Source organism: Phyllostomus discolor, chromosome 5 (genome assembly GCF_004126475.2).
Source record: "Phyllostomus discolor isolate MPI-MPIP mPhyDis1 chromosome 5, mPhyDis1.pri.v3, whole genome shotgun sequence".
NCBI classification, from domain to species: Eukaryota; Metazoa; Chordata; class Mammalia; order Chiroptera; family Phyllostomidae; genus Phyllostomus; species Phyllostomus discolor.
Window position 1 is genome coordinate 21,539,531 of NC_040907.2, and position 22,817 is coordinate 21,562,347.

The window sequence follows — 22,817 nt, forward strand, 5'->3', positions numbered from 1 at the left end:
ACTCCAAACCTCGCTGTGCCTTCGCCCCGCCCACACGCACGCACGTCCAATCAGCACATGCGGCCCATCACACGTTCTGCCAGGCGGTGTTTGGTGGGGCTTGTCCTCCGAGGAGAAGGGGACTTTAGGGAGAGTGGAGCGGGACCGAGAATCTGGCCTAGGGCGGCCGGGCGGGCTCAGCGCTCAGCAGAAAGGAGCAACAGTTAGGTGTTACCCATATTACTGAGCCGTTGTTCGCAGCAGCAGAAGTGGCCAGCACTTCCTGAGCGTCCGCTCTGCAGCAGGCTTTGTGCTGAGCACTTTAGAGACACGAAGTCCTCACAGCAGCCCTGGGAGGGAGGTGCTCAGGGTCTCCCCGTTGCCCACCAGAGAAAAGGTGGGCTCGGGAAGCGTGAGTAACTTGCTCGGGTCACACACCTGAAAACGGCGGAGGCAGGATCCAGCCGGATCTGCCTGTCCGGAGCCTGAGGCGCCCTCCCATCCACAGTGAGTCCCCTCTCCTGTTAGGGCAGGTGACTCGGGAGCCAGCATCCCAAGGCGCTCGGTAGACTACGTCCTGTTAAAACTCCTTTATGAATTCTGAAGATTAAAGGGCTTGGGCTATTCAGAACTGGCAGTGTGTTTTGAGCAAGTATGAGTGATTACAGAAATGCTTGATGCAAATTTGCCTTTCCTGTCACATGGGTGAGAGATGCAGGTGGGTTGAGGCTGGGAAACTGGTAGCCCAAGTGGTGGTCCCTCCGATGAGAGACTGCTTGGGCCGGGGAACAGGTTTAAGAATTCCCTTTTTCTCAGGGAGCCAGTCCTGCTTCTTGCTACCTTTGGGTGAGTCATTAAGTTAATCCTTACAGAAACACAGTCTTCCTCACCTGTGCTCACTCTTCCCTGTCTGTGTCTCTGTCTCCTGGCCCTTTCCCTCTTGGCACGGCAGAAGCTTTGTTTCCGACCACCAGGCCGGCTGGAGGCGGGGCAGTGGTTACTGTCCTTCCTAGGCCTACCCCATGCTTTCGAGATGCTGGCTGGTAGGGCCAGCCTGCCACCCGGACAGGCGGAACCTGAAAGGTGCACTCACACGGGATGGTTTTCTGCTTTGCAGCATTTTGGCCTTTGGGGTTTCTCCTTCGGAGGGTTTAGATATGTGGACTGAGGACTTTGGTTTCCCCTGGATTTTAAAGGAAAGTCCCTCTCCTGACATCTGCCTGTGGCACCGGTGTGCCGTTCATGCCCTGGTTACCTCAAGGACTTGGGAAGGACCCATCAGACAGTGGGTGTGATGGAACCTCGACGAGGGGACTTTCGGTTCCCATGAGAGGAAGTCGTGTGAGAGTCGCTCTCCCGTTCTGTGGAGACCACCCCTCTACCCCGTCCTCAGCTTCCTGGAAACCGGGTAGCCTGGGATCACCGTCCGTCGGCTGCTTCCCGGCCTACCTTTCTCGGCTCATTTTGTCGCTGAGGGCAGGGGTTGTCAGTGGGCCCTGGATCGGAACCAGCAGAGCGCCAAATGGGGAACCAGCTGCTTGGGCCGAAAGGAAGGTCCCAAACAGGTCCCAAACGAGGGGGTGGGCATTCCAGGGAAAGCACAGTGGTGTGAAATGCCACGGATTCCAGGCGATAAGGGTGGGGACCGGAGCTCTTAGCACCACTGGGGTGTAGATGGGAGGAGGGGAGGGGTGGGAGCTGAGGTTGAGGGGGTGCTGGGTCAGGGTCCCAGAGGACTGCATGTCTGAGCGGAGCTCGGGCACCAGGCTGAGGGCGATGTGGTCAGCGTGATGTCAGAACCTGCCAGCTGAAGGGGGCTGGGGTGTGCTGCAGTCAGGATGCTTTGTGGGGACAGCAGACATTCAGAAGGGAGAGAGATGGGGCAGGAGATGGTAAGTCTGGTTTGTGACACTTTGCACTGGGGGGGGCCCAGGGGACATTTGTGCAGTCGGCTTTTGTTTACTTGGGCCCGAAGCCGGGGGGAGGGTAGGGGTTACCTGATGTGTGCTGTGTCAGACTCGTGACAAAGGGGGTGTGCGCAGTCACAGAAACGGGGTCAGGGGGCTGGGACAGAACTTGGGGAGCACCAGATGGAGAGGAAGGTGCCCCCCCAGGAGATGCAGAGCACTCTTCCCTGCTGCCTCCTCCTGCACCCCTGTCACCTTTTGGACCCTGCGTCCATCGCTGCTGACACCCCAGTTCTCAGGGTAACCCCGCGTCCTCGGCGCTTTCACTGTGGAGGCCACGCTGAGCTCTGTGGAGAAGAGGGTCGCTCCTGTCCCCTGACTGTCACTGTTTCCCTGCCTTGGGAGTGTGCCGGCCTCTCAAATTTTGGGGGGACAGTTTTGATGTTTCTTACCTCGTTTCACAGAACTCTTAATTGTGGGTTCAGCTGTGAAAGCAAGGGCAGTGTGGGCCGGGAGAGAAAATGGGCCCATGTGGACCCTCCCTGCGTACCTGCCTGCCTTTGCAGGTGGCTTCTCAGGTGGCTCTCAGGTGGCTTCCGTGTTCAGGGCCCATCCCTTTGCCAGGGCCCCCAGACGTCCTCCAGCCGGCCTCTGCTGCTCGAATGAACTGGTATCTGGTTTAGCACGCCCTGAGCTTTGTTGACGTGCGTCTGCTCGTGGGACGTGGACTCCAGATGCAGAGTGTGTGGCACTTTCTCGGCTGCGTGGCCACAGGCCAGACCTGGCCATGGCAGTGTGTGGTGGTGACCGCCGCCCTGGGAGGGTGTGCCCTGTGGGCCGCATCCCCTTACTCAGCGCCGGCCCTCCACCCCGAGAAGGACATCGGCTCCTCCGAGGAACCGAAAGGCACTCTGTGGAAGGGCCCCCCCCACAGACTCCTCCGCAGGCAGCGGGCCCAGCGGGAGGGCGGGGAAAGGTGCTTTAGACAGACACCTGGTTTTTCTTCAGCTGTGGCCCCAGCTGCTGGGCTCATGGTCGAGGCTGCTTCAGCCTCAATGTCTGCCATACCCTCCTGCCTGAAGGCATGCAAGGCAACTGGGGCCCCTCCGTGCTGCAAAACGTAGCAGTCTGGGTCCCTGGGTTCTCCCTGCCCCATTCTGTTCTGGCCCCCCCCCTCCCCCTCCATGGGAATAGCTCTCTGCTGTCAGGCCTCAGAAAAGGTTAGTCACTTTGTGGAGAGTGTCCCCTTGGGGACCGGGTGCAGAGTTCCTGGAGTCCTGAAGGCAGCGATGCCAGAGGGGCTGTGGGTGTTGGGGGCGGTCTCACGTTACCCAGGCTGCCCTGCGTCTCTGTGCTCCAGACTTCTGTTGCAGATGCATTTCTCCATCACTCCATTCACTCCGTCCTGTGTGTGTGCTTACCGCTGTGTGGGTGCTGATGGCCTCCAGGCCTGTCTCCCTTCCTGGGTGCCCCCCTTAGCAGCTACTTAGGTGACTCCTGGTCCCCTGCAGGCGCCATGTCCACCTACTGCCATCTTCGGCATCTTCAGCTGCTTTGGCCACCGTCCAGCAAATTTTCACGCAACTCACAAACATTGCTCACACAGCCCAGGGAGCCTTACACATCTAGGGTCTGACTCATCTCAGACCCTGTCCCTCGGACACAGTCCTCCCCGATAAGGGCATTTTCCAATCAGGCTGCAGCTCTGCAGCTGTCCAGCTGCCTGGGAAGGGCTTCTGAATGGAGCCGGTCCCTACAGGCAGGCTGAGTCCTGTGAAACATCCACTTACCTCACTTTGACCCCATCCTCTTTGGACCTCCCTCAGTCCCTGTCCTCTCGGTAGCAAATGCCAGTCCGAAGCGCCTGCCAGTCTGCTGCTGGAGGTTGGCGCTGCATTTAGTGGGAGGCCAGGGAAGCTTGGCAGGAGAGGTGGGTTCCAGCTGGGCCCCAGAGCCTGGGGTGACAGTCTCCACGCAGCTCCCGGCTGTTTGCACCCCCACCACCTGTACCACCACTGTCATGCCCGTGGCATCGCTCCCCCCACTCTGATTTTAGGCAAATCTGGAGTTGCTTCCAAATGCACATTCTGGGTGCAGGGGTGCCCAACCTTTTGGCGTCTCTGGGCCACACGGGGAGAAGATGAGCTGTCTTGGACCACATATTAAATACACTGACATGCAATCATAAAAAAATCTCGTAACATTTTAAGTAAATTTATGATTTTGTGTTGGGCTGCATTCACAGCCATTCTGGGCCACATGCGGCCCACGGGCTGCAGGTCAGACACCCCTGCTGGGGGTAGAGACATGCTCTTCCTCACCACCCCATCCCTCCCACCACCCTGCACTGTGGCCAGGTGATGACCTCTCATCTCCTTCCGGTGCATCTTCCACCTGGTCCCGGTCAGGAGCTCTCACAGGAGCCTGCGCCCCAGTGATGCCACCCCGTGCTGCTTGGGGGAGCAGGCAGAGAGCTTAAGAGGCCCTCTCCTCAGTGCGCAGTCAGGTGTCCCATTTCTCAAGGCTGAGCTAGCTGCTTTCTTCTGAGTCACTTGGTTACGTCAAGAGCATCAGGACAGCTGAGGGCAGAGCCCGGTGAAAGGTTTTGCCGGAACCTGCTGTGCAAGTGAAGCAGGGGTCCACGTAGAGGTCCATCTTCGCACCAGGGCCGCTCCGCGGTTCTCTTTGCCTGCGAAGACCATTCTGATCCTGTGTGCCGTTACGACACACGCAGCCCTCAAGTCGCATTTGTTTTGACACGTTCATGGGGAGCAAACAGCTGGAGGGTGAGGCCGTGGGAAGGAAGAGTGAGAAAACAAGTCTGTCTCCCAGGCTGGTGGTGCTGGTTCTGGTTCCGGTTCTGCACGCACACTGCGGTTCATTGGAGTCCTCAGAGCCCGGAGCCACAGGCAGGGCTGACAGAGCCGTGGTCACAGCCCTCTCCCGAGGCTCTGGCTCCGGAGCCCTGCTTTGGTGCCCGGTGACGTGCGACGCAGAGGGAAAGGCCTCTTCTCCCTCCCTCCGCATAGAATGAGGCCCAGCTTCCGCGTCTGGGGAATTCATGGGCCAGAGCGGCTTCTGCAGGGTAGAGGCAGTGGGGACCAGCAGGAGGTGGGCAAGGAGGTGTCCTGGAGTCCGTGGTGAGAAGCTTTCTCCCTGCGAATTGTCCCTGGGGATCAGAGCAGGAGAGCGCCTCATTCACGACCACGTGTGAGTGAGGTCCCTAACCCTGCGCCACTCCTGGTTTCCCAGAAACTGACCGCAGCGGTGAGGCCAGCTGGGCTGACGCGCGCGCGCGTGATCACACACACACACACACACACACACACACACGAAACGCTGGGGGAGGAGAAAACACAGGGAAGGCAGACCTTTGGGACTGATTTTGGCTTCTGACCACAGGATTAAACTGGATTAAATGCTGGCCACCAGGGGGCCCAGAGATTGAGGGTCCAATTCTAAAAGCAGATGAGGCTTACGCGGTTTGCAGTTTGTGCACTGATCCCAGGCCTCGGTTTATTTGGCTTTCTTCTCACTTCTTTCTCCCTTATTTTCCTGTAATGTGCACATCTCTTAAAGCTAGTCAAATCCTATTTTGGGATGAAGTGAACTGATAATTAAATTACACTGATTAAACTGCCAAAAAAACCCCCAAACCAAACAAACTTGTTTTGGATCCTCTGGCATCTTCCTGGTTACAGCAAGACCATGGAGGAAAGACGGCAAGTCAGTGAGCCCCGGGGAGGCTGCCAGTGAGGAGGGCCCCCCCCCCCCCCCCCCCCAGTGTCCCATTGCCACCTGCCTTTCCCTGTTCTCTTGGCTCTTCAGGCGTGGCTGATGTCCATGATCCAAGCGTCATGGCTTTTTGCCTGTAGCCGGTGGCTCTTTGGTCTGCTGGCCACCACACATCTGCTCTGATATGCCCCCGCAGGATCTCTGTGCTGGGAGATCTGAGTCATCTGGGACCCAAACAACTCGAGGACGGTCATGGACGAAAGAAAAGAAGGCGTGCCCAGAGGGCTGAACCTTTGTTTGCCTCCCAGTTCGGGAGCAGAGCCCGTGTACTTTATGCCTGAGACAGAGAGAAGGGGAGGGGCCCTTCACGGAGACTCTCCCTGCCTCCCTCCTTCCGTTACCTTCAGGTAACACCCAGACTTTGTGGCTCAAGGTTAAACTTTGCTAACACACTTCGACTCTATCCTTGTTAAGTGGGGTATAGGTAACTCTTTGCCTTTTAGATTCTGTTATCCTTGCAATTCTGATTGTGAATTGGGGTGGGGGGGAGAGCTTGATTGATTTCAGAGCTTGACACGTTTAGGTATTTGACCCATTTCGAGTTAGTTTTTGTCTACAGTGAATCCACTGTCATTTCTGCCAGGAGTTCCCAACACATCACAGAGGCAGCACAGAGCAGTTTAACAAAGAGATTTCCACAGTTGGCTTTCAGTCCCAAACATGTCTTTCCACCCCTTCCCCAACAAACACTCATCCCTAGCCATAAAAAGGACACAAACATATAAGAAAACAAATGCAAAAATTTATATTTTATTTGAATTCAAAAAATTTAAAATTGCTTTCAAATTCAGGAAAGTACCATAATGCAGGACCCCAGCAGGGAGCCTCATATACAGAGACAGATAAATTAAATGTATATACTGCAGACAAGCCAAGAAGGGGTGTAGTTACATATTTACAGCACTTGGTGTTTTCTGAAAACCATATTTATACATTTTATTACATTTACAAAAAAGGCTTCCACTACTCTTTACCTACAATAATGAAAAAAAATTTACACCTTTTTTCTTTCATTTTTTGGTACTGTACAAACTTTGTATAATAAAAATATATCTCTGTACAAAAGATTTTTTTTTTTTTTTTTTTTTTTTACTTTTTTTTCCCCATGGGATGGTGAGGGGTATGCAGTATGAATGGTGGGTGAAGGGTCTCGTCTGCCCTGGTCCCTTCCGAGCCTCTGGGGGCAGAGAAAAGTGCCAGAGGTGGGCGGGGCGCCTTGCCAGCAGCTGCTCCTGCGCATCGCCTGGGACTTCACGAGGTGACCCAGGAGGGGGGCAGAGGCAGGGCTGGAGGAAGCAGGTCTGAGAGGAGTGTAAGAAGGGGAAAGGGAGCAGCCAAAGAGCTTCCTGCACTTGTTTCCAGGGGAAGGGAGGTGAGCGTGTGAGTGTGTTTGTCCGGACCGGTCCTCTCCCGCCAAGCCCAGGGATGCTGGGACCCAGACGGTGTGGGTGCACTGGGCCCCCACCATTGCCGGTCCCAGTCGTCTGCTGGAAATTCACTTCTCACTTCACTGTAGCCAATCTTTATGTTGGTCAGATTTTTCATTGTTTCAACTCAGAATTGCTAAAGAACCAGGTGTGCCTGCCAGGCCACTCCCATATGTTTCTATTTGTCACTTCAAACTGTGATACGAACATCTGAGGCCAGCATGTCACACATGCCACATGCTTAAGCCCATGGGGACCTTCCCAAGGACAGAGAAAGTGGCTCTAAATGTCACAGTTTGATTCCCGAACTCATTAGATTCCTAACAATGCTTGTCTGGAATTCATTAACAATCCAGGCACAATGAAACTCAAAATAAATCAAATGCACTGGCAAGGAGCTGGGGAGAATGTGATTTTCAGCCACTCCCTCCCTGTGCTTCAGGAGCGCCCAGGTCCTCTGTCTGCTGTAGCAAGGGGCTGCTGGGAGCAGCTCCAGGAGGCTGGGATGGGTGCTTGCCCTGATGTTGCCCAAGCGGAGAGAACAGAACCCCGAGAGGACACACGGGCTCCCCGCCTGGCCCATCAGCACTGGCCACGGTTCTGCTACAGACACTTGCCTACTGTTCCCTGTCTTTGGCGCCCCTTCCAGACCTGGGCTCCTGGCAGCCAGTGTAGTGGGCTTTGGCGTCGGAGCCATCTGGGTTTGCATCCTGGCTGCACGCTTTACTGTGGCTTACATCTCTACCTTTCTGGGCTTCCATTTTCTCATCTATAAGAGGGGAAGAATCACTCTTATGTTTTGGGTTGTTGTAGGCCTAGAAATGAGATACTTCAAGTGTCAGGCACAGAGTAGAAACATTAATGTAGCCATTACTGCTTTGGCCACCGGGCCAGGCTCATTGCCCACTCCCTTTCGGCCCCTCCCCCCACGCCTGCGGACTTGGCACCCGTCCGGGCCACAGACTTGTTTCTCTTTTTTGTCAATTGACAGCCAGACTTGACCTTGGGCTCTGGCCACATCCCCTGCCTTTCTTTTCCAGCAGGGCCCAGATCCCAGAAGGACTTTTTAATTCACTGGGGTCAGAATACAATAAAATGATGTTGGAAAAAATAGGCTGATTTCCAAACTATTTCTTAAGCTGTTTTTCTGCCCCTGGGGGAATCCTGGCTGTCACTCTGTGGCGGGGCCGTTCACCCGGGGCCGGCTGGTCTCTGCGTGCTGCCCGCTGTGCCGCGTGCGGGCAGCACAGTCACTGAGCTCTGACAGACGGGGTGGGGCGTGCTGGTCTCAGTGCTGCCGGTGCCTCCTCCTTTCCACCTCTTCTTTGCGTTTGCAGGGAGCAGGGCACGAGCCACCTTTCACACCGTTGCTCTTTCTGAAGCTTCTCTGGTCTCTCCCATAGACACAAATGAAGGAGGTGGGTGGTGTGCACCCGCGCGTGCACACTCAGGCCCATACACACGCGCACGTCCACAAGCTGCTCTGCTATTTGAAATCCATAAGCTTCCTTCCTCCGTCTCAGCCCCTTTTCCTTTACTGCCCCCGGCAGGGCACGGGGGGAGTCCTCTCCAGGGTGGCGGGTGCAGAGGGTGGCAGGGCGAGGGCCCAAGTCCCAGCAGGAGCAGACACAGGTGGGCGGAGGGACAGACGATGACGGGCACTGGGCACTGTGCTCAGGGGAGCTCCTTCCTGTCCCCTGGAGAACTGGGAACAAACAGATCACACCAGAGTCTGTCAAACCAGAGAGGCACGGGGTGGGTGGGTGGGGGGGGAGGGGAACAAAAGAAAGCAAGAGCAAATCAAAGGAGGAATGAAGGGGAGACAATGAAAAGAAACGAGTTGCCTTGATCCTTTGATTTTTAATCTTCCTAAGCCGAGGGTGGGGTGTGGGTGCACAGCAGAACATGCGGTATTTCCCCCCGAAGTCGTCTGTACCGGGGTGGGGGGGCGGGGGGGGGGGCGGGGGCCGGCCTACCCATGCGGCACAGGAGACCCACGGCCTAGTGGCTACCAGGCTTTTAGGGGCCCAAGAAAATGTTTTCATTTTAGTTTCTTTCAAAATCAGAAGGAAAAATGAATTACAATACTAATGACTATGTAATAACGAATCCTGCTTAGATCACATCCATCTTTGTAACAGTGATAAAGTACCATTTTTCGCAGATGCTCTTTTTAGTGGAGGAGTCCGTCCATGGAAGTCCTCGCCCAGCCCTGCTGCCCGGCTGCCCTGGACTCACCAGCCCCGCAGGCCTCAGCGACTCCCTGCGCGGGGCTTTCTATTTCAGCTCCAGCGGTGCTGGCTCGGCGTCACTTGAATGTGTGACCTCGTCGTCGCTCATTTTAAACAGACGCGTGTCTGTGTCAGGCACCCGGCCCTGAGTCACCAAGCGGCACCTTCTCTGTCCCAGTGCTGAGCAGGCCCGCGGAATGTTCCGGGGTGCGACGCTAGTGAGGCGCAGCGCTGAGGGCTGCCTGGCCTGGGAGCCAACCCCCAGGTGACCCCCATGGCACCCAGGCACCTGAGACCCCGAGGAAGCCCAGACGTGGAGTGGGGGCGGGAGTGTGTGCAGGTATGGGAGGTTATTATTTTTCTCCTTTCCTGTTCAATAATCCTGCATCTAAATGTGCGGAGTCATCACTGATCACCTCTAAGGCCTGGCTGATATCATCAGGGATTTTACTTTTCTTTTTTGTTTCCATATGTCAGAGCGCTGAGTGAGCAAAGTCAAGACGGAGCTTAAAGACGGAACCTCAGGACGATTCTGGCCTGGTGAAACGATCCCACTGGAGTAATCACCCCTCCTTCATTAAATACTTGTTTAGGGTAGATGTTAAAGTGTGCACACACAGGTATGTGTCTGCCCCCGGCCCCTCTCACCGGTGGTTGGAGGCGGGGCTCTCGGTGGCGGTGGCGGGGGCAGCCGGGCCTCGGGGCTATACCGCCGTGCACACCGTGCTGACTGTGAACTCCGCCTCGGTGGCCATGATGTCTGTGGGCTGGATGTTGCGGTCGTACATGGGGTTCTCAAAGGTGGCCCGAACATTTGTGTTCTCGTGGCCAGCATAGCCATTGAATGGAACTTTGGGTCTTCTCCTGGGAATAAGAGAGTGACCAGGACATAAGAGGAGAGACAGAAGGGCCTAAAGCAAGTAGGACAGAGGGAGAGGGCGGCAGCTGGGAGCGGAGGGAGGCTTCGGAAGGTTACAGCTCTCCTAAGCTCTGGGTGGGCGGGGTCAGGGGTAGGGCTTGCCACCGCCTCGTCCCCCTCCCAGCCCCGTGCCTTGTTCTTTCACTTACCTGTGTTTGTAGAGATAGAGCACAAAGCCTGCGATGATGAGGGCGATGAAAGGCACCAGGATTGCGGCTGCCACCGAGCTGCTGTTGGAAGCAAAGTGGCGGCCGATGGACTCGGGGTCTGACTCCAGCAGCCTGAGGTCTGCAAGTTCCAAAGCATAAACCTCGAGTGAGACACAGTTTGAGAGTGCGGCCCCTAGCGGTCACTATTGGGAAGTGCGGCTGCGCCTAGGGCCGTCACCTCCTCCAGCTGGGCTGGGAGAGGCCCATCAGCCTGCCTTCCACACACCCAAGCCTTTCCCGGGAGAAGGGGCCCGCAGGCACTGCTCAGATCGTATGCAGAGAACAGAGCTTAGCCCTGGGGAGGCCAATCTTCTCAGTAAGCCAAAACTATGTCGCGGAATAAAATCTTAAAAGGGCATAGCCCTTTAAAAGTTTGGAAACTTCTTTGGGCCATAGAAGATTTTTATCAGATGGAACCTTACAAGGCAGCCAAAATATGACATGGATGCATGTGGGCCTGCTCTGGTGGACGTGGGAGAGGGCGCACTCCAGTTCCTGTCTCTGGAGGGTCTCCCCTCCTTCACCCGCCCTTCTCCCCACAGGTCTGGGGCTCAGAAGAACACTCTGGGGCACCTACACCCCTGCTAAGTGTCCCACCTAACCGAGGGGGTGAGGCTCTGAGGGGTGCGGGCCCTTCTCAGGAGACAGGGAGTCAGCTGTGAAGCCAGAGCAAGAACCCCGGTGTGCTGAGTTCTAGCCAGTATTGTCTACAGGGGGGCCAGGTGTTTGAAGGGCTGCTGCACGGAAGAGAGACGGTCTTACTCCATGCAGCTCACGGGGCAGAGCTAGGAACAGGTCTGGGGCAGGGGCAGGCTGGAGTGGGCACGTCACGGAAGCAGATTTCCACTTGAGACCGGAAGCTTTCTGGTAAGAGCTGTGAGAACATGCAATGACTGCCTTGGCCAGCAGGGGGCGCTGGAGACTGGTGGTGTCAGCACCCGGGTGCCCAGAGCTGGCTCTATATTACCCCTTTAAGGGCTTCATGTCTCCCCTTGCACTACTCCCAAGAAGCCAGGGCCCCTCCCTCTATTACAGCTCCAGGCTCGGCACCCGGAGGCTCCGGGTCAAGGCCAGTCTCTGGAGTGAGGATGCTGGACACTGATGGTGTGGAGCGTGCAGGGTAGAATGATGGGAGAACAAGATGGGGGAAGCCTCCTGGATACTCAGCTTTCTCTTCTGCAAGTCGAGGATGGCAATGCCAACCCCTGGGACACGCAGGGAGGAGATCACGATGTGGATAAAGAGCACCGTGTCTCGATGCTTTGGGATGCCCAGGCAATGCCAGACAGTACTGCAGGGGGCTGTATCTGAGACCCAGTGTCCCTGGAGCCGGGGCCTCTCAGCTCAGAGGCTGAGCGTGAAACTGGCAAAGGCTGAGTGTACTGTGCATTGTGCTTATTTCCGGAGAGGCATTCGGTAACTTTTATCAGAATCTCAAGGGCATCCCTGATCTGAAAATGGTTAAGAACCCCTGTCTGAGGCTGTTGATGTTCACCAAGCCCTTACTCTCCACCCCAATACACATGTTTCTCCTCCACACCCATGAGCTCACGCTTCCAGGGGACAAACGCTAGTTACCAAGTCTTTGAAAGCCGAACTGCCCAAAGCCGTGGCCCTTGACGGAGCCTTGGTAGATGAAGGTGCCTCCAGAAGACTCTGAGGAGACCTGGGGAGGTGGGGGGCAGAGAGAGGACGGAGATGCGAGTCCTGCCAGCCAGGCCAGACCCGCTGGTTTCACCCTCCAGCCCGCAGTGCTGGCCCGCAGACTGCAGCTCCGCCCACACCCAGGAAGGGGCGGAGCCTAACTGCCGGGCTCCGGGAGAGGCAGGCTCCTCACCCCGCACCCCGACTGCTTGTAGCAGGTAGGGATACGTTTTTATTTCCCACTGGTCAAATCTTTCAGTCTGTCTGGGCTTCAGTTTCTCGTCTGTAAAACCAGAATGATAACAGTATCTAAGTCTTAGGGTGGTTGAGAAGATTAAATGAATTAATATGTACAGACGAAGCACTTACAGCACTTAACAGGCCCTGGAGAAGCGTTAGCTATCATTGCTACCATGAAACACTGCCTTTTAGAGCGCCGCGGAACGAGCCGAACCGCGACTAACACGGACCTAGCGGATTGAATGCACTTTGGAGAGTTCCTCCCAGTTCCATTGGCTGTATTTCTTTTGTGGGGGGTGGTAATTGGGGACATAACTCCTTCTTGCTCCCTCAGCCATTGCCTCCACGATGCTTATGTAAGGGGCTCAGAAACTCAGCCATGCTGGCCGCCGACAGAGCACTGGTGCTCCTGCTGTCCCTGCCAGCTCAGGCTCCTCCCCAGGGTGGAGCCCTCTGTCTGGGGTGCCCTGGGCTGACCTCCTCACCTGTCCCCTCAAACATGCGCCGGCCCGATGGCTGGCTGTCACCCCAGGCAGAGCTCCAGCTGCTCTGGGCCCTCCAGAGCTCCATTGGTGTCTGGACCTTGGCCTGCATGCCTGGCTTCCCCTCCCAAAGCTGTCCCTTGTCTTCTCACCTCTGGCAACCCCCCCTGCATGGTGGCCTGCTGCCCTGGCAGCCTGCTGGACTGCGACTAGGGAAGCCATCCAGGCCCGGCCCGCCAAGGGGGTCCACAGGATATGCTAGAGCGCACCAGGGAACCAACATTCTGTGCCCGCCCCTGGAGAGGCCCCTTGCTTCCCCTTCTGTGCTCACAAAGCACAGTCACTAGAGCCACAGTCCTCCATCAACTAGTCCTGTCCCGGCAGCGGGGTATACCCTGGCTCCTCAGCTCTCTGCTCCTCTGGGCACCAGGACCCCTCCCTCCTCTCCACTCTTCTTCTGGCCTCAACAAGCCAAGACAGGGAAGCCGAGGACGTGACAGGTGACACTGTGCTCAACTCTGCTGCCCGTGAATTGGAAGGTTTGGGCAGAGGAGCACCCCTGGGGACCCGGCTTCCATCTCAAGAATGCCCTAGAATGTAACACGACTTATCCACTAGGGAACACAAGGGAGTGGTGCCCCTTCTCCTCTGTTTCAGCCTCCCGAGCTACGCCGCATCAGCCACAGTCCGCATCCTTAAACGTGAGTGCACGTTCCAGGTAGTCGCCTGGGACTCTCCACCTTCTCTCAGCTCCCACCACCACACCATGACCTTTGCTTGGATTCAAATGTGCACTGCTGACCTCCGATGCCTTGCCTTTGGCTCTAACATTGGAACCCACTCCATCCTGCTCAGATGTGCTGACCCTCTGGACTCTCAGCCTCCTGGCCCGTTTTATCTTTTCCTTGCCCACTTCTCCAGCAGGTGAGGACTCCCTTGCTCCCAGTTCTGACCCTACAAAAACCTCCTCCCAAGCATCCATGTGGATCCAAGGAGTTTCTGCCCTCTCCCCTCCTCTTTCTTGCCAGTGATCTGGGAGTCGGGATGGGCCAAGGGCACGGGGAGTTCAAGGACTGAGTGCACCCTGCTGAACTTACGTGCCCATCGAGGGCCCAGTGATCGTCTCTGAACTTATTCACAAAGATCTCCACCGGCCCTGTAATCTGGTAAACCTGGAGTAGGAGGTGGAAATCTTCTTTCTTGTAAATTCCTGGGAAAAGAAAGTTCAGAGGGTACGCTTGAAAGGCCTGGGGAAATTTTACCACCCAAGTTTGTGGGTAGGCCGGGGTGGGCAGCTGAGGGGGACTGCACGGGTGGGTGCTGATGTAAGCATCCCACACATTACCAACGGCGTGCAGGGAGGTGCAGTGCTGGAGGGTCTGTGAAGGCTGAGTGACTGTGAGCACGTGCCAGAGGCGCATGTGTGTTAACACACAGTGGGTTGCTGGCCTGTGGCTGTGACCCGGTTTACACACGCACGTGTGAGAATAAAGTGAATATGGTTTTGTACATGTGAGTGCGTCAGGTAGTCCGTGGTGTGCCTGCAATGCAGCATGTGCAGGAATGCACGAGCAATGGATCCGGGAGCATGTGAGTGTGTTTAGGGCTCTCTCAGACAAAAGTGTGGAGGTGCACGTTTACTTGTGCTTGTGTGCGTGCGTGAATGAATGGATGCGAGTGTACGTGGGGTTGTGTGTGAATGTGAGCCTTCCTCCACTCATGCACTCATCCATCTGGCCAGTAAGCACTTCTTTCTATGGCACTTAGTTTCTCTGATTACAGAAGCATCGGGAACGGAGGGGGTTTTGGAAGATGCAGGGATGCATGAAGGGAAAAAATCACTCTTGATCTCACCACTGAGAAATGCCCACTGTTAACATTTTGGTGTAATTACTTCCAATTTCCTTTCTTATAAATGTAATTTTTTCTTTTAAAAACTGGAGTTGCATTTTAAATGCATGATGGTGGGTGTATTTCTTCCAAAACTGGTATCATATTTTATCCAGAAGATATCCTATAATTAATGTGTCCATTTCTTTATTTTTAGATATTTGCATTTATGTAATACGAATAGCCCTGCAACGTGAACATCCTTTATTCATGAGTGTTTGACTTCATCCATAATTATTTCTTATGATGAAAATTCTTAATTAATGGGTCCAATCATTTTCAAGGATCTTGATACACATTGCCAAACTGTTTTCTAGAACTGTGCTGTTTCCTGCTTTGACCAGCACTGTATCATTGGCCCCTGACCAGTACTGAAGTGTATTACTTAAAAAAATCTTAGCGGGGCCCTGACTGGTGTGGCTCGGTGAGTTGGGCATCATCCTGCAAAGCAAAAGGTCGCCAGTTCAATTCCTGGTCAGGGCACAACGACAGAGTTAGGGGCCAGCGCCCTGGTGGGGGGTGTGAGAGGGTCAAGTGATGTTTCTCTCTCACATCGATGTTTCTCTCCCTCTCCTTCTCCCTCCCTTCCCCTCTCTCTAAAAATAAAGAAATAAAATCTTCAAAAAAATTTTAGTGGGAAAAGTGGAAAATGACAGTGTGTGTTTACTTTGGTTTTCTTGATTGCTGATGAAACATATTTTTCTCTTGTTTGTTGACTGCCTGTGCTTTGGCTTCTGGGGTTCTCAGCCCCCATTTCTGGTTCAGTTTTAGGGATATGAGTCTCCTTTCTCTTTGCTTTTCAGAGTCCTGCCTACGTTCAAGTTACTGATACTTGTTGTCTAGCCGCTTCCCTTTGGTCCCTGCCGTTTTTCCCTGTGAACAAGGAAGCGCAGACACTTCCTGTCCCCCCTGCCCACCGGCGAGGTCTGAGCCTCCCACGACAGGACAACGTAATGACACTAGACTCATCTTTGCAAAGGGCATGTGGCCGTCCCCCCTAGTCACCCCTGGCTTGCACGGAGGTGGCCTGCTCCTCACCAGCCAAGTGCAGCTCCACGCCGCTGTGGTCAATCATGGTGGCGTTGACCTTGCTGTGGACAGCCTGGAAGCCGGTCACTTTGAGCATCGCCGGTTGCTTCTTCCCCTGGTACTCATAGGCCCCTTTCCATAGGGAGTTCTTGGCAAAAACATCCCCGGGCACTAGAGGGATTGAGAAACAGACGTGAGAGGGACTTAGTGTGTGCTGGGGGAGCGGAGGCCCCCGGATGACCAATGGCAGTTCAGTCACGAGGCCGTTCTTCCAGCCTCCTTAGCAGGGGGGAGGCGGCACAGCGCTCTGGCCGTCTCGTGATCCTCTCGGCTCCCAGGGTGAGTGAGAGGAGGGAAAGAGAGAGGAGATGGATAGCAAAAAAGGAGAAAACACCTCAGAAAGGGAGAGTGGGGGGACTACAGCAGAAAGGAGAGAGAAAGAGAAGGAAAGAGAAGAAGGAAGGAGGTTGAAAAGATGAAGAACGGGGAAAGGGAAGAGAGAAAAAACCAGCACGTTGGTATCGTGTGGCCGACAGGACTTGGGCTAATGACGGCAGACACACCTGGAGTCTCAGCTGTAACTTATCTGTTGTTTGTTCAAGTGCAAGAGTCTCGACTTCCTCACCTGTGGTTCTGTAAATGGAGGCCGTCCACCTGCCTCATCAGAGTTACTGCAGGGGTTACGTGACCTAAGGTTCCAGATTGTGTCTCACATGGTGTCAGGCACGTGAACGCACCTGCAGGGTGATAGCTAGTAAAACTGCTATTTATCCTCATAGTAATTCTCTAAGGAAGTGTTATAATCCCTGTTTACGGAAAGGTGAACTGAAGCTCAGGAAGGGAAGCTCACTTGCCCGAGGCCATAGGTGATCAATGGCCAAACTGGGATTCGCACTGAGTGTACGGCATCCCTGTGTAATGCACGTACTTATAAAACTACAGGGGTTGAAAAGGATGTGATAGTGTGCAGCACTTCTGCAGTGGCCAGGCAGGCCTGGAGTTAGTTCCGTGTCCAGTTCTGGCCATTACACTTTGAAAGAACCAATCCTGTCTCAGACGTGGGCTCATCCCCAGGAAGCTCCCCAGGCAGCGCCGGGTCTGTGTGTCCAGCGCTGGGAGGGGTGTGGGAATCAATGGCACCGGTGCTCGGGGCTCTGCACGTGCTCTTGGAAAACCGTGGATCCTTCTTCTGGATGAGAGTTTTGCTTCCTTCAGGCTCACTTCCTCCCGAAGTCAGCCTGGGGTTGGGCGGTGGGAGGGGAAATCCGTTGGGCTCTATAGATAGTTCTTGTGCCCTTCTGCTGGATACTCGGAAACTCCAGTGCATGGTTCTGGGTAATTGGGTGGAGGGACCAACATGTTTCTTGAGCCGAAGAGCCGGTCCGGACATACCTGAGGCTTGGGTGAGTGGCGGCTCCCGGGCAGTGTTGATGGGCCTCCCACTGGGCCGGACCTCTGCTGGGAAAGAGCATGGGAGAACACGGCATCAGCCTGTGGCCCACATTCTGTTGGAAAAACAGTGTCTACTTCTCCGACACTGGTCAGTGGTCCTTAGAGAGCTTGCTTGGACTTATCCCCTTCAAGCGGGGTAGGCTGCTTTGATGGTCTTTGATGGTGGGGATCCCCCTCAGAAGGACAAAATATGTGGCGAGTTACAAAGGAACTCTCCCATATCAGTCATAGTTCCATTAAACAAGGAATTGGGATGTAATTGCACATAATTCTTTATTACTATATTAAATGACAGCATCTAGCAGCGGGTTCAGTAATTACCATACATAAACAATATTTCATGATATCAGTAACAGCTGTAATACAATATGAAAACTGGCAGTTTCCACTGGTGACAATGTCCTAAGTATTGCTAACAGTACTGTGGGTTTTTGTCTGCATTCAAAATGAAAGGACATGCTACACTTCAGTCAGTAAGAGGTAGAGGAAAACAAGGATGTCTGTTTCCCCACCCTACTGCACAGCGCCCCTGAGTGCCCCTGACTGAGGGCCGGAAAGCCCTGTCCTGGATTCTTTCTTCCCAGATACCTGGCACGAGGCGGGACCTTCCTCTTATGAAAAGTAAGTTTCCGGAGCCCCGAGGGGCTTCCGTGGAGCGCTTCCTCCCTTGGAGTGGACGTTAAGGCTGAGCAGCGCTCCCCAGCAAAGGCAAGGCCATGGCTTTGGGCCCGAGCCAGACAGCCCAGGTTCAGGTTCCAGCAGTGCTGCTTAACGACTGTGCGACCTTGACCAGTCAATTCACCAGAGCCTTCGTCTCCTTCTGCTAGGACACACCTCACAGCTCTGTGCTGGATAAATGAGGTTATGTCCAGGAAAGTCACGGTCAGCAAATGTTAATGTCTTTCCTTCCTTTGCAGAGGAGCAACAGAAAAATCTGCCTTGTCACCCTGTGAGGACAGACTGCCCCTACTGGGAGGTCACAGAGTGTTAGCACAATCCCTCCAATTCTGGAGGTCAGTTCATGTTCGGGCATCCAGAAAGCTGCAGAGAAATCTTCCACAATGGCTCCACGAAGGTGCACTTCTGAACATAATACCTTTATTGTCTTAGGTTATATGAGATGCAGGGAACAAAGAGGGAGAAAGCCTTTTATGTATGAGATGCTGTTCTAGGCTCTTTGTCATGTGATTTCATTGACTCTTCCTCTCAAGACTATGTGGTAGAGATCGCTGTCTCCATTTTATAGAAGAAAAACTCGTTAGGAGGCAGAGAGGTGAAGGGACTTGCCCAAGATCAGACAGTAAGGGGCTGAATTGAGATTTAACTGCATTTACGGCATACTGTATTTTTTTAAAGAATTTTTTTTAAGAATCTGTACATTTATTTTTAGAGAGGGAAGGGAGGGAGAAAGAGAGAGAGATAAACATCAATGTGAGGTTGCTGGGGGCCATGGCATACAACCCAGGCATGTGCCCTGACTGGGAATCGAACCTGCAATGCTTTGGTTTGCAGCCCGCGCTCAATCCACTGAGCTATGCCAGCCAGGGCAGCATACTGTATTTTTAAATATAAGTACCTATGATAGCATCAAAAAGAATAAAATATTTAAAAATAAATGTAAACAAGGAAGTTCAAGAAACAACTGTTTAAATAAATGAGAGATCTGAATAAAAGGGAGGAAGACACCCCACACTCGTGGGTGGGAGACCTCTCAGGGTTCCCAGGGCAACGGTTCCAGAATTGACCTGCGGACACAGCACAGTCCCCACCGAAACGCCAGCTGTTTGCTTTGCAGAGGTTGACGGTCTAACCCTAAAATTCACGTAGAAACAAAAGGGGCCCCGAATGGCCAAAACAATCTTGAAAAAGGAGAACAAAAAGGAAAACTTATACTTTTCAACTGAAAGCTTCTTACAAAGCTCCAGTACTCAGGGCTGTGTGGCATAAAGACTGTCACAGAAATTGGATGGGACAGAGTTGGGGACCAGGTAGAAACGCACGCACACAGGGTCAAATGGTCTCGGACAGGCTGCCAAGGCCGTTCACCGAGGGAAGATTTGTCTTTTCGGCAGACGGTACTAGGGCGACCAAATAGCTACATGCAAAAACATGAACTTGGACCCCAAAAGAACACAATTAAAAAGAAGTCAAAATGAATCCAAGACCTAAAAGTAAGAGCTAAAACTATAAAACTCTTAGAATAAAACATGTATAAATCCTTATGACCTTGGATTAGGCAATGGTTTCTTAGATATGATAGGGAAAGCAAAGCAAGCAAAGAAAATGTATGTAAATTGGAATTTGTCAAGATGAAAAACTTTTGTGCATAAAAGGGCACCAACATGAAAGTGAAAAGACCAAAACTCTTAAAATTGTGTACATTACATATGTATTGTTTATGTGCATCAATTATATCTCAGTAAGGCTGTGAAAACATCTGAAAAAAATTTAAACTCCAGGACAACAGTGGAGTTTAAAATGTGACAGTCTAGTTTCATTTTAGGCGATGAATGAAATAAAGGGGAATGTACTATTAAATTAAAAAAAAAGAAAAGAAAAAGACAACTCACAAACTGGGAGAAAATCTTTGCAAATCACGTATCTGATACGGGTCTTATATTCTAGATATATAAAGAACAACTGAAGAGACTCCACACCAAAAAGACAACATAGGAGGCTCTGAACTTCCCTCCTCCCGTGGACACACTGAACGCACAGCCACACTGGGCGTCAGTTCCCTCTGAGAGAAAGGAGCTGAGTGACTCCTACCCACTGGCTGCCTGAGAAAACACCCGCACAGAAATGGGGGGGGGGAAAGGCTGAGACACACTCTCGCTATACACCCCACTCCTGGCATAGTGCCATGTGGTCAGGAGGGAACTCCCAACCTAACCATAGTTAAAATGGTAAATTTTACATTATGTATATTTTACCACATGAAAAGCTTAAATAAATGTATTCTAAAAATGAAACCTTGCATTATTATTTTTAAAAAGATTTTATTTATTTATTTTTAGAGAGAGGGGAAGGGAGGAAGAAAGAGAGGGAGAGGAACATCAATGTGTGGTTGCCTCTTGAGTGCCCCCTACTGGGGACCTGGTTGCAAACCCAGGCATGTGCCCTGACTGGGAATTGAACTGGTGACCCTTTGGTTGCAGACCAGCACTCAATCCACCGAGCCATACCAGCCAGGGAGAAACCTTATATTATTACCATATGTGGAAAAGTCATTACTTTCCACAAATAAAGGACATTTATAACAATTCATATGATGAAAATACAAGATGGTTATTAAATTCTAGCTCTGATAAAAACCTCTGAACTTGAAGCCTCTCTCTGAGAGGGAGAATAACAAAGTATTTAAGAGCTCAGATTCTGAACTCAGACCTTCAGGGCTTGAATCTAGGCTCTTTCCCTCTACCAGCTGGTGACCTCAGGCATGTTACTTAGCCTCTCTGTGCTTCAGTTTCTTTACAGATTACATTTATATACTAAATGGAGATATGAATAGAACCTGCCTCATGGGATGACTGTGAGGAGTAAATGAGTTAGTGCACACAAAGTACTGAGAGGAATGCCTGGCATAAGGTGAGCTCATCACCCGGAAGAAAGAGTTCCCTGCCATTCCAGTACCAAACAGCATTTTTCTTGCTGGACTTGTAAGACTGGACCCAGACCACCTTCTCCAGGAAGCCTTCCCTGACTTCTCCCCTCCCCCCACTTATGCCAAATTAGTGCCTTTCCATCTCATCCCTGCAGCATCCAGCCCATCTCTTATGTTCCTGAAGATACTGTTACATCTGATAATGCGTATGTCTTCTGTGGCTAAGTGGGAGGTCCTTTAGGGCAGGGTTTCTGTCTTTTACCTCCAAATTCTCCATGCTAGCACAGGGATGCACAGCGACAGTGATCAAGAAATAGAGAATGAATAAATTCAGAAAAGGGGGAGGGGAGTTTGTGAACTCTTGGTAACCCTGAGGGACCTGTGGGTAGGTACTGTTTTATCAAGGTTATAATATGCACAGTGTGTTATTATTCTGCTTTGCTGAAACAAAGGGATTTTCTCTGTCTGGTGACTCATCATAATCCTGGGAGAGTGTTTAAGCTCAGGTGGAAGGTAGCAAAACAAAACTTGAGATGGCTTCACTACATGCCTCTTTAGACTGTCCTGGCTTTACCTCCTAGAAACTCAGCACCTCAGAAAATCAGAGGCAGGACCCAGCTTCTGGAAGTCGTATTTCTTCCTTCTCCTTTGCCTGCCTCTCCTCGCCCGGACTCAGCTGTCACCTCTGGCCTCCCACCCTGGCGAGGCCCACCAGTGGGCACGCTCACCCAGGCAGATGGGCAGTTTGCCAGTCCAGCTGCCATCTGCTTTGCAGGTGCGGTGCTCGGAGCCTCCCTTGAGGGAGAAGCCCTCCTGGCAGGAGTAGATGAGCGTGTAGCCCATGGAGGGCAGGTCCAGAGCCCCGACGTTGGCATGGGTCGGCGTCTCTGGCTGCCTGCAGTGGTGGGCTGGGCGAGAAGAAAGACATTGTTGGACCAGGGGAGACTAGGGTCTTCAGGATGCCTTTCAACCATTCCCCGTCCCCAGAAGGAACAGTGCTTTCCTTTCCCCGTGGGCCCCTCCCATGTCCAGCATCCCCTGCCTACGTCTCCCCCACATCCCAGCCCCAGTGTCTATCGGAACGGCCAAGATGGAGACCCCGTGGGCACTGGCTTGTCAGCCCTGGGGGAACCGAAGCCTGGGGCACTTAACCTGAGGGAACGGGAGTCGTGGTGGTCAAAACCTGAAGTCTTTCATCCCGAGGGCTGGCTTTGGTAGTTGTTAGTTTTCACAGCCACCGGCAAGTGCTTTCTTTTTACTTTGTTCAGGCATAGGAATTGCCTTCAAAGATCAGAAAGGCTTTTGTGTGAAAACGTTCTCTGCAAGTCCCCAAGGAGTGCCGATGACAGAGACCAGTGTTGTTCCCAGTGAGGAGGGTGACCTCCCTGTCACTCAGAGCATCCCAGCGTGTCCTGGCTGCACAGCGCCATGTGCTGCCCAGGGGTGCAGTGTTGGGGCGCTGTGTTGGGGTGCAGGCGCATTTGCACTCACGGACACAGTCGGGCAGGGTTCCGCTCCAGGTCAGGTTGGGGAGGCAGGTCCTGGTGGTGGAGCCCTGAAGCAGGTAACCTTTCTGACAGCGGAAGAGCACTGTGCTCCCGACCTGTGCCCAGGACAAAAGGTCCACAGTCACCTTCCACCCAGCGATGCTTCATACCTGTCACTTGCTTGCTACTTTCCCATGACTCGACTCCTACCCACACCTTTGCCTCCGCCAGAAAGGCCCGTCTTCCCCTTCTCCAGTCAACAGTCCTGCCGTGAACCCCCGCCACTTTCCAGCTTTCTGTTCGAAGTGCCCCATCCTGGGCTGTCCAAATCTCTTCCTTCTCCTGAAGCTCATTCTGAGCTGTGTCCACAGAGCCTGCGTCCTACTGGGACAAGCCCACGGGGTGGGAGCCCGTCTCCCATTTGGCACTGCTCCCTCCCTCCGTCCTGACTGAGCCCTGTGTCTGGCGGTGGGTGTGGGCACCTTTAGGACACAAGGTCTGTCTGTCTCACTCATTCATTTG

The 22,817-nt window shown here is 53.3% G+C and overlaps 1 protein-coding gene across 2 annotated transcripts in view; it reads right to left on the reverse strand.

Moving 5' to 3' along the window:
* Positions 1 to 6,784: 6,784 nt before the first annotated feature.
* Positions 6,785 to 22,817, reverse strand: part of CSMD2 (CUB and Sushi multiple domains 2) — a 555,419-nt gene continuing 539,386 nt past the window's right edge. The window contains exons 63-71 of one of the 2 annotated variants that reach the window (XM_028512433.2): positions 22,300 to 22,411; positions 21,537 to 21,716; positions 17,145 to 17,207; positions 15,762 to 15,923; positions 13,931 to 14,043; positions 12,046 to 12,133; positions 10,408 to 10,546; positions 9,988 to 10,203; positions 6,785 to 8,813 (exon numbers count right to left, since the gene is read on the reverse strand). In XM_028512433.2, coding sequence (XP_028368234.1) covers positions 10,044 to 10,203; positions 10,408 to 10,546; positions 12,046 to 12,133; positions 13,931 to 14,043; positions 15,762 to 15,923; positions 17,145 to 17,207; positions 21,537 to 21,716; positions 22,300 to 22,411 — 1,017 coding nt within the window. In that variant the 3' untranslated portion in view covers positions 6,785 to 8,813; positions 9,988 to 10,043. Of the gene's footprint in view, positions 8,814 to 9,987; positions 10,204 to 10,407; positions 10,547 to 12,045; positions 12,134 to 13,930; positions 14,044 to 15,761; positions 15,924 to 17,144; positions 17,211 to 21,536; positions 21,717 to 22,299; positions 22,412 to 22,817 lie in introns of both variants that reach the window. The other variant, XM_036025734.1, reaches the window with a different exon arrangement.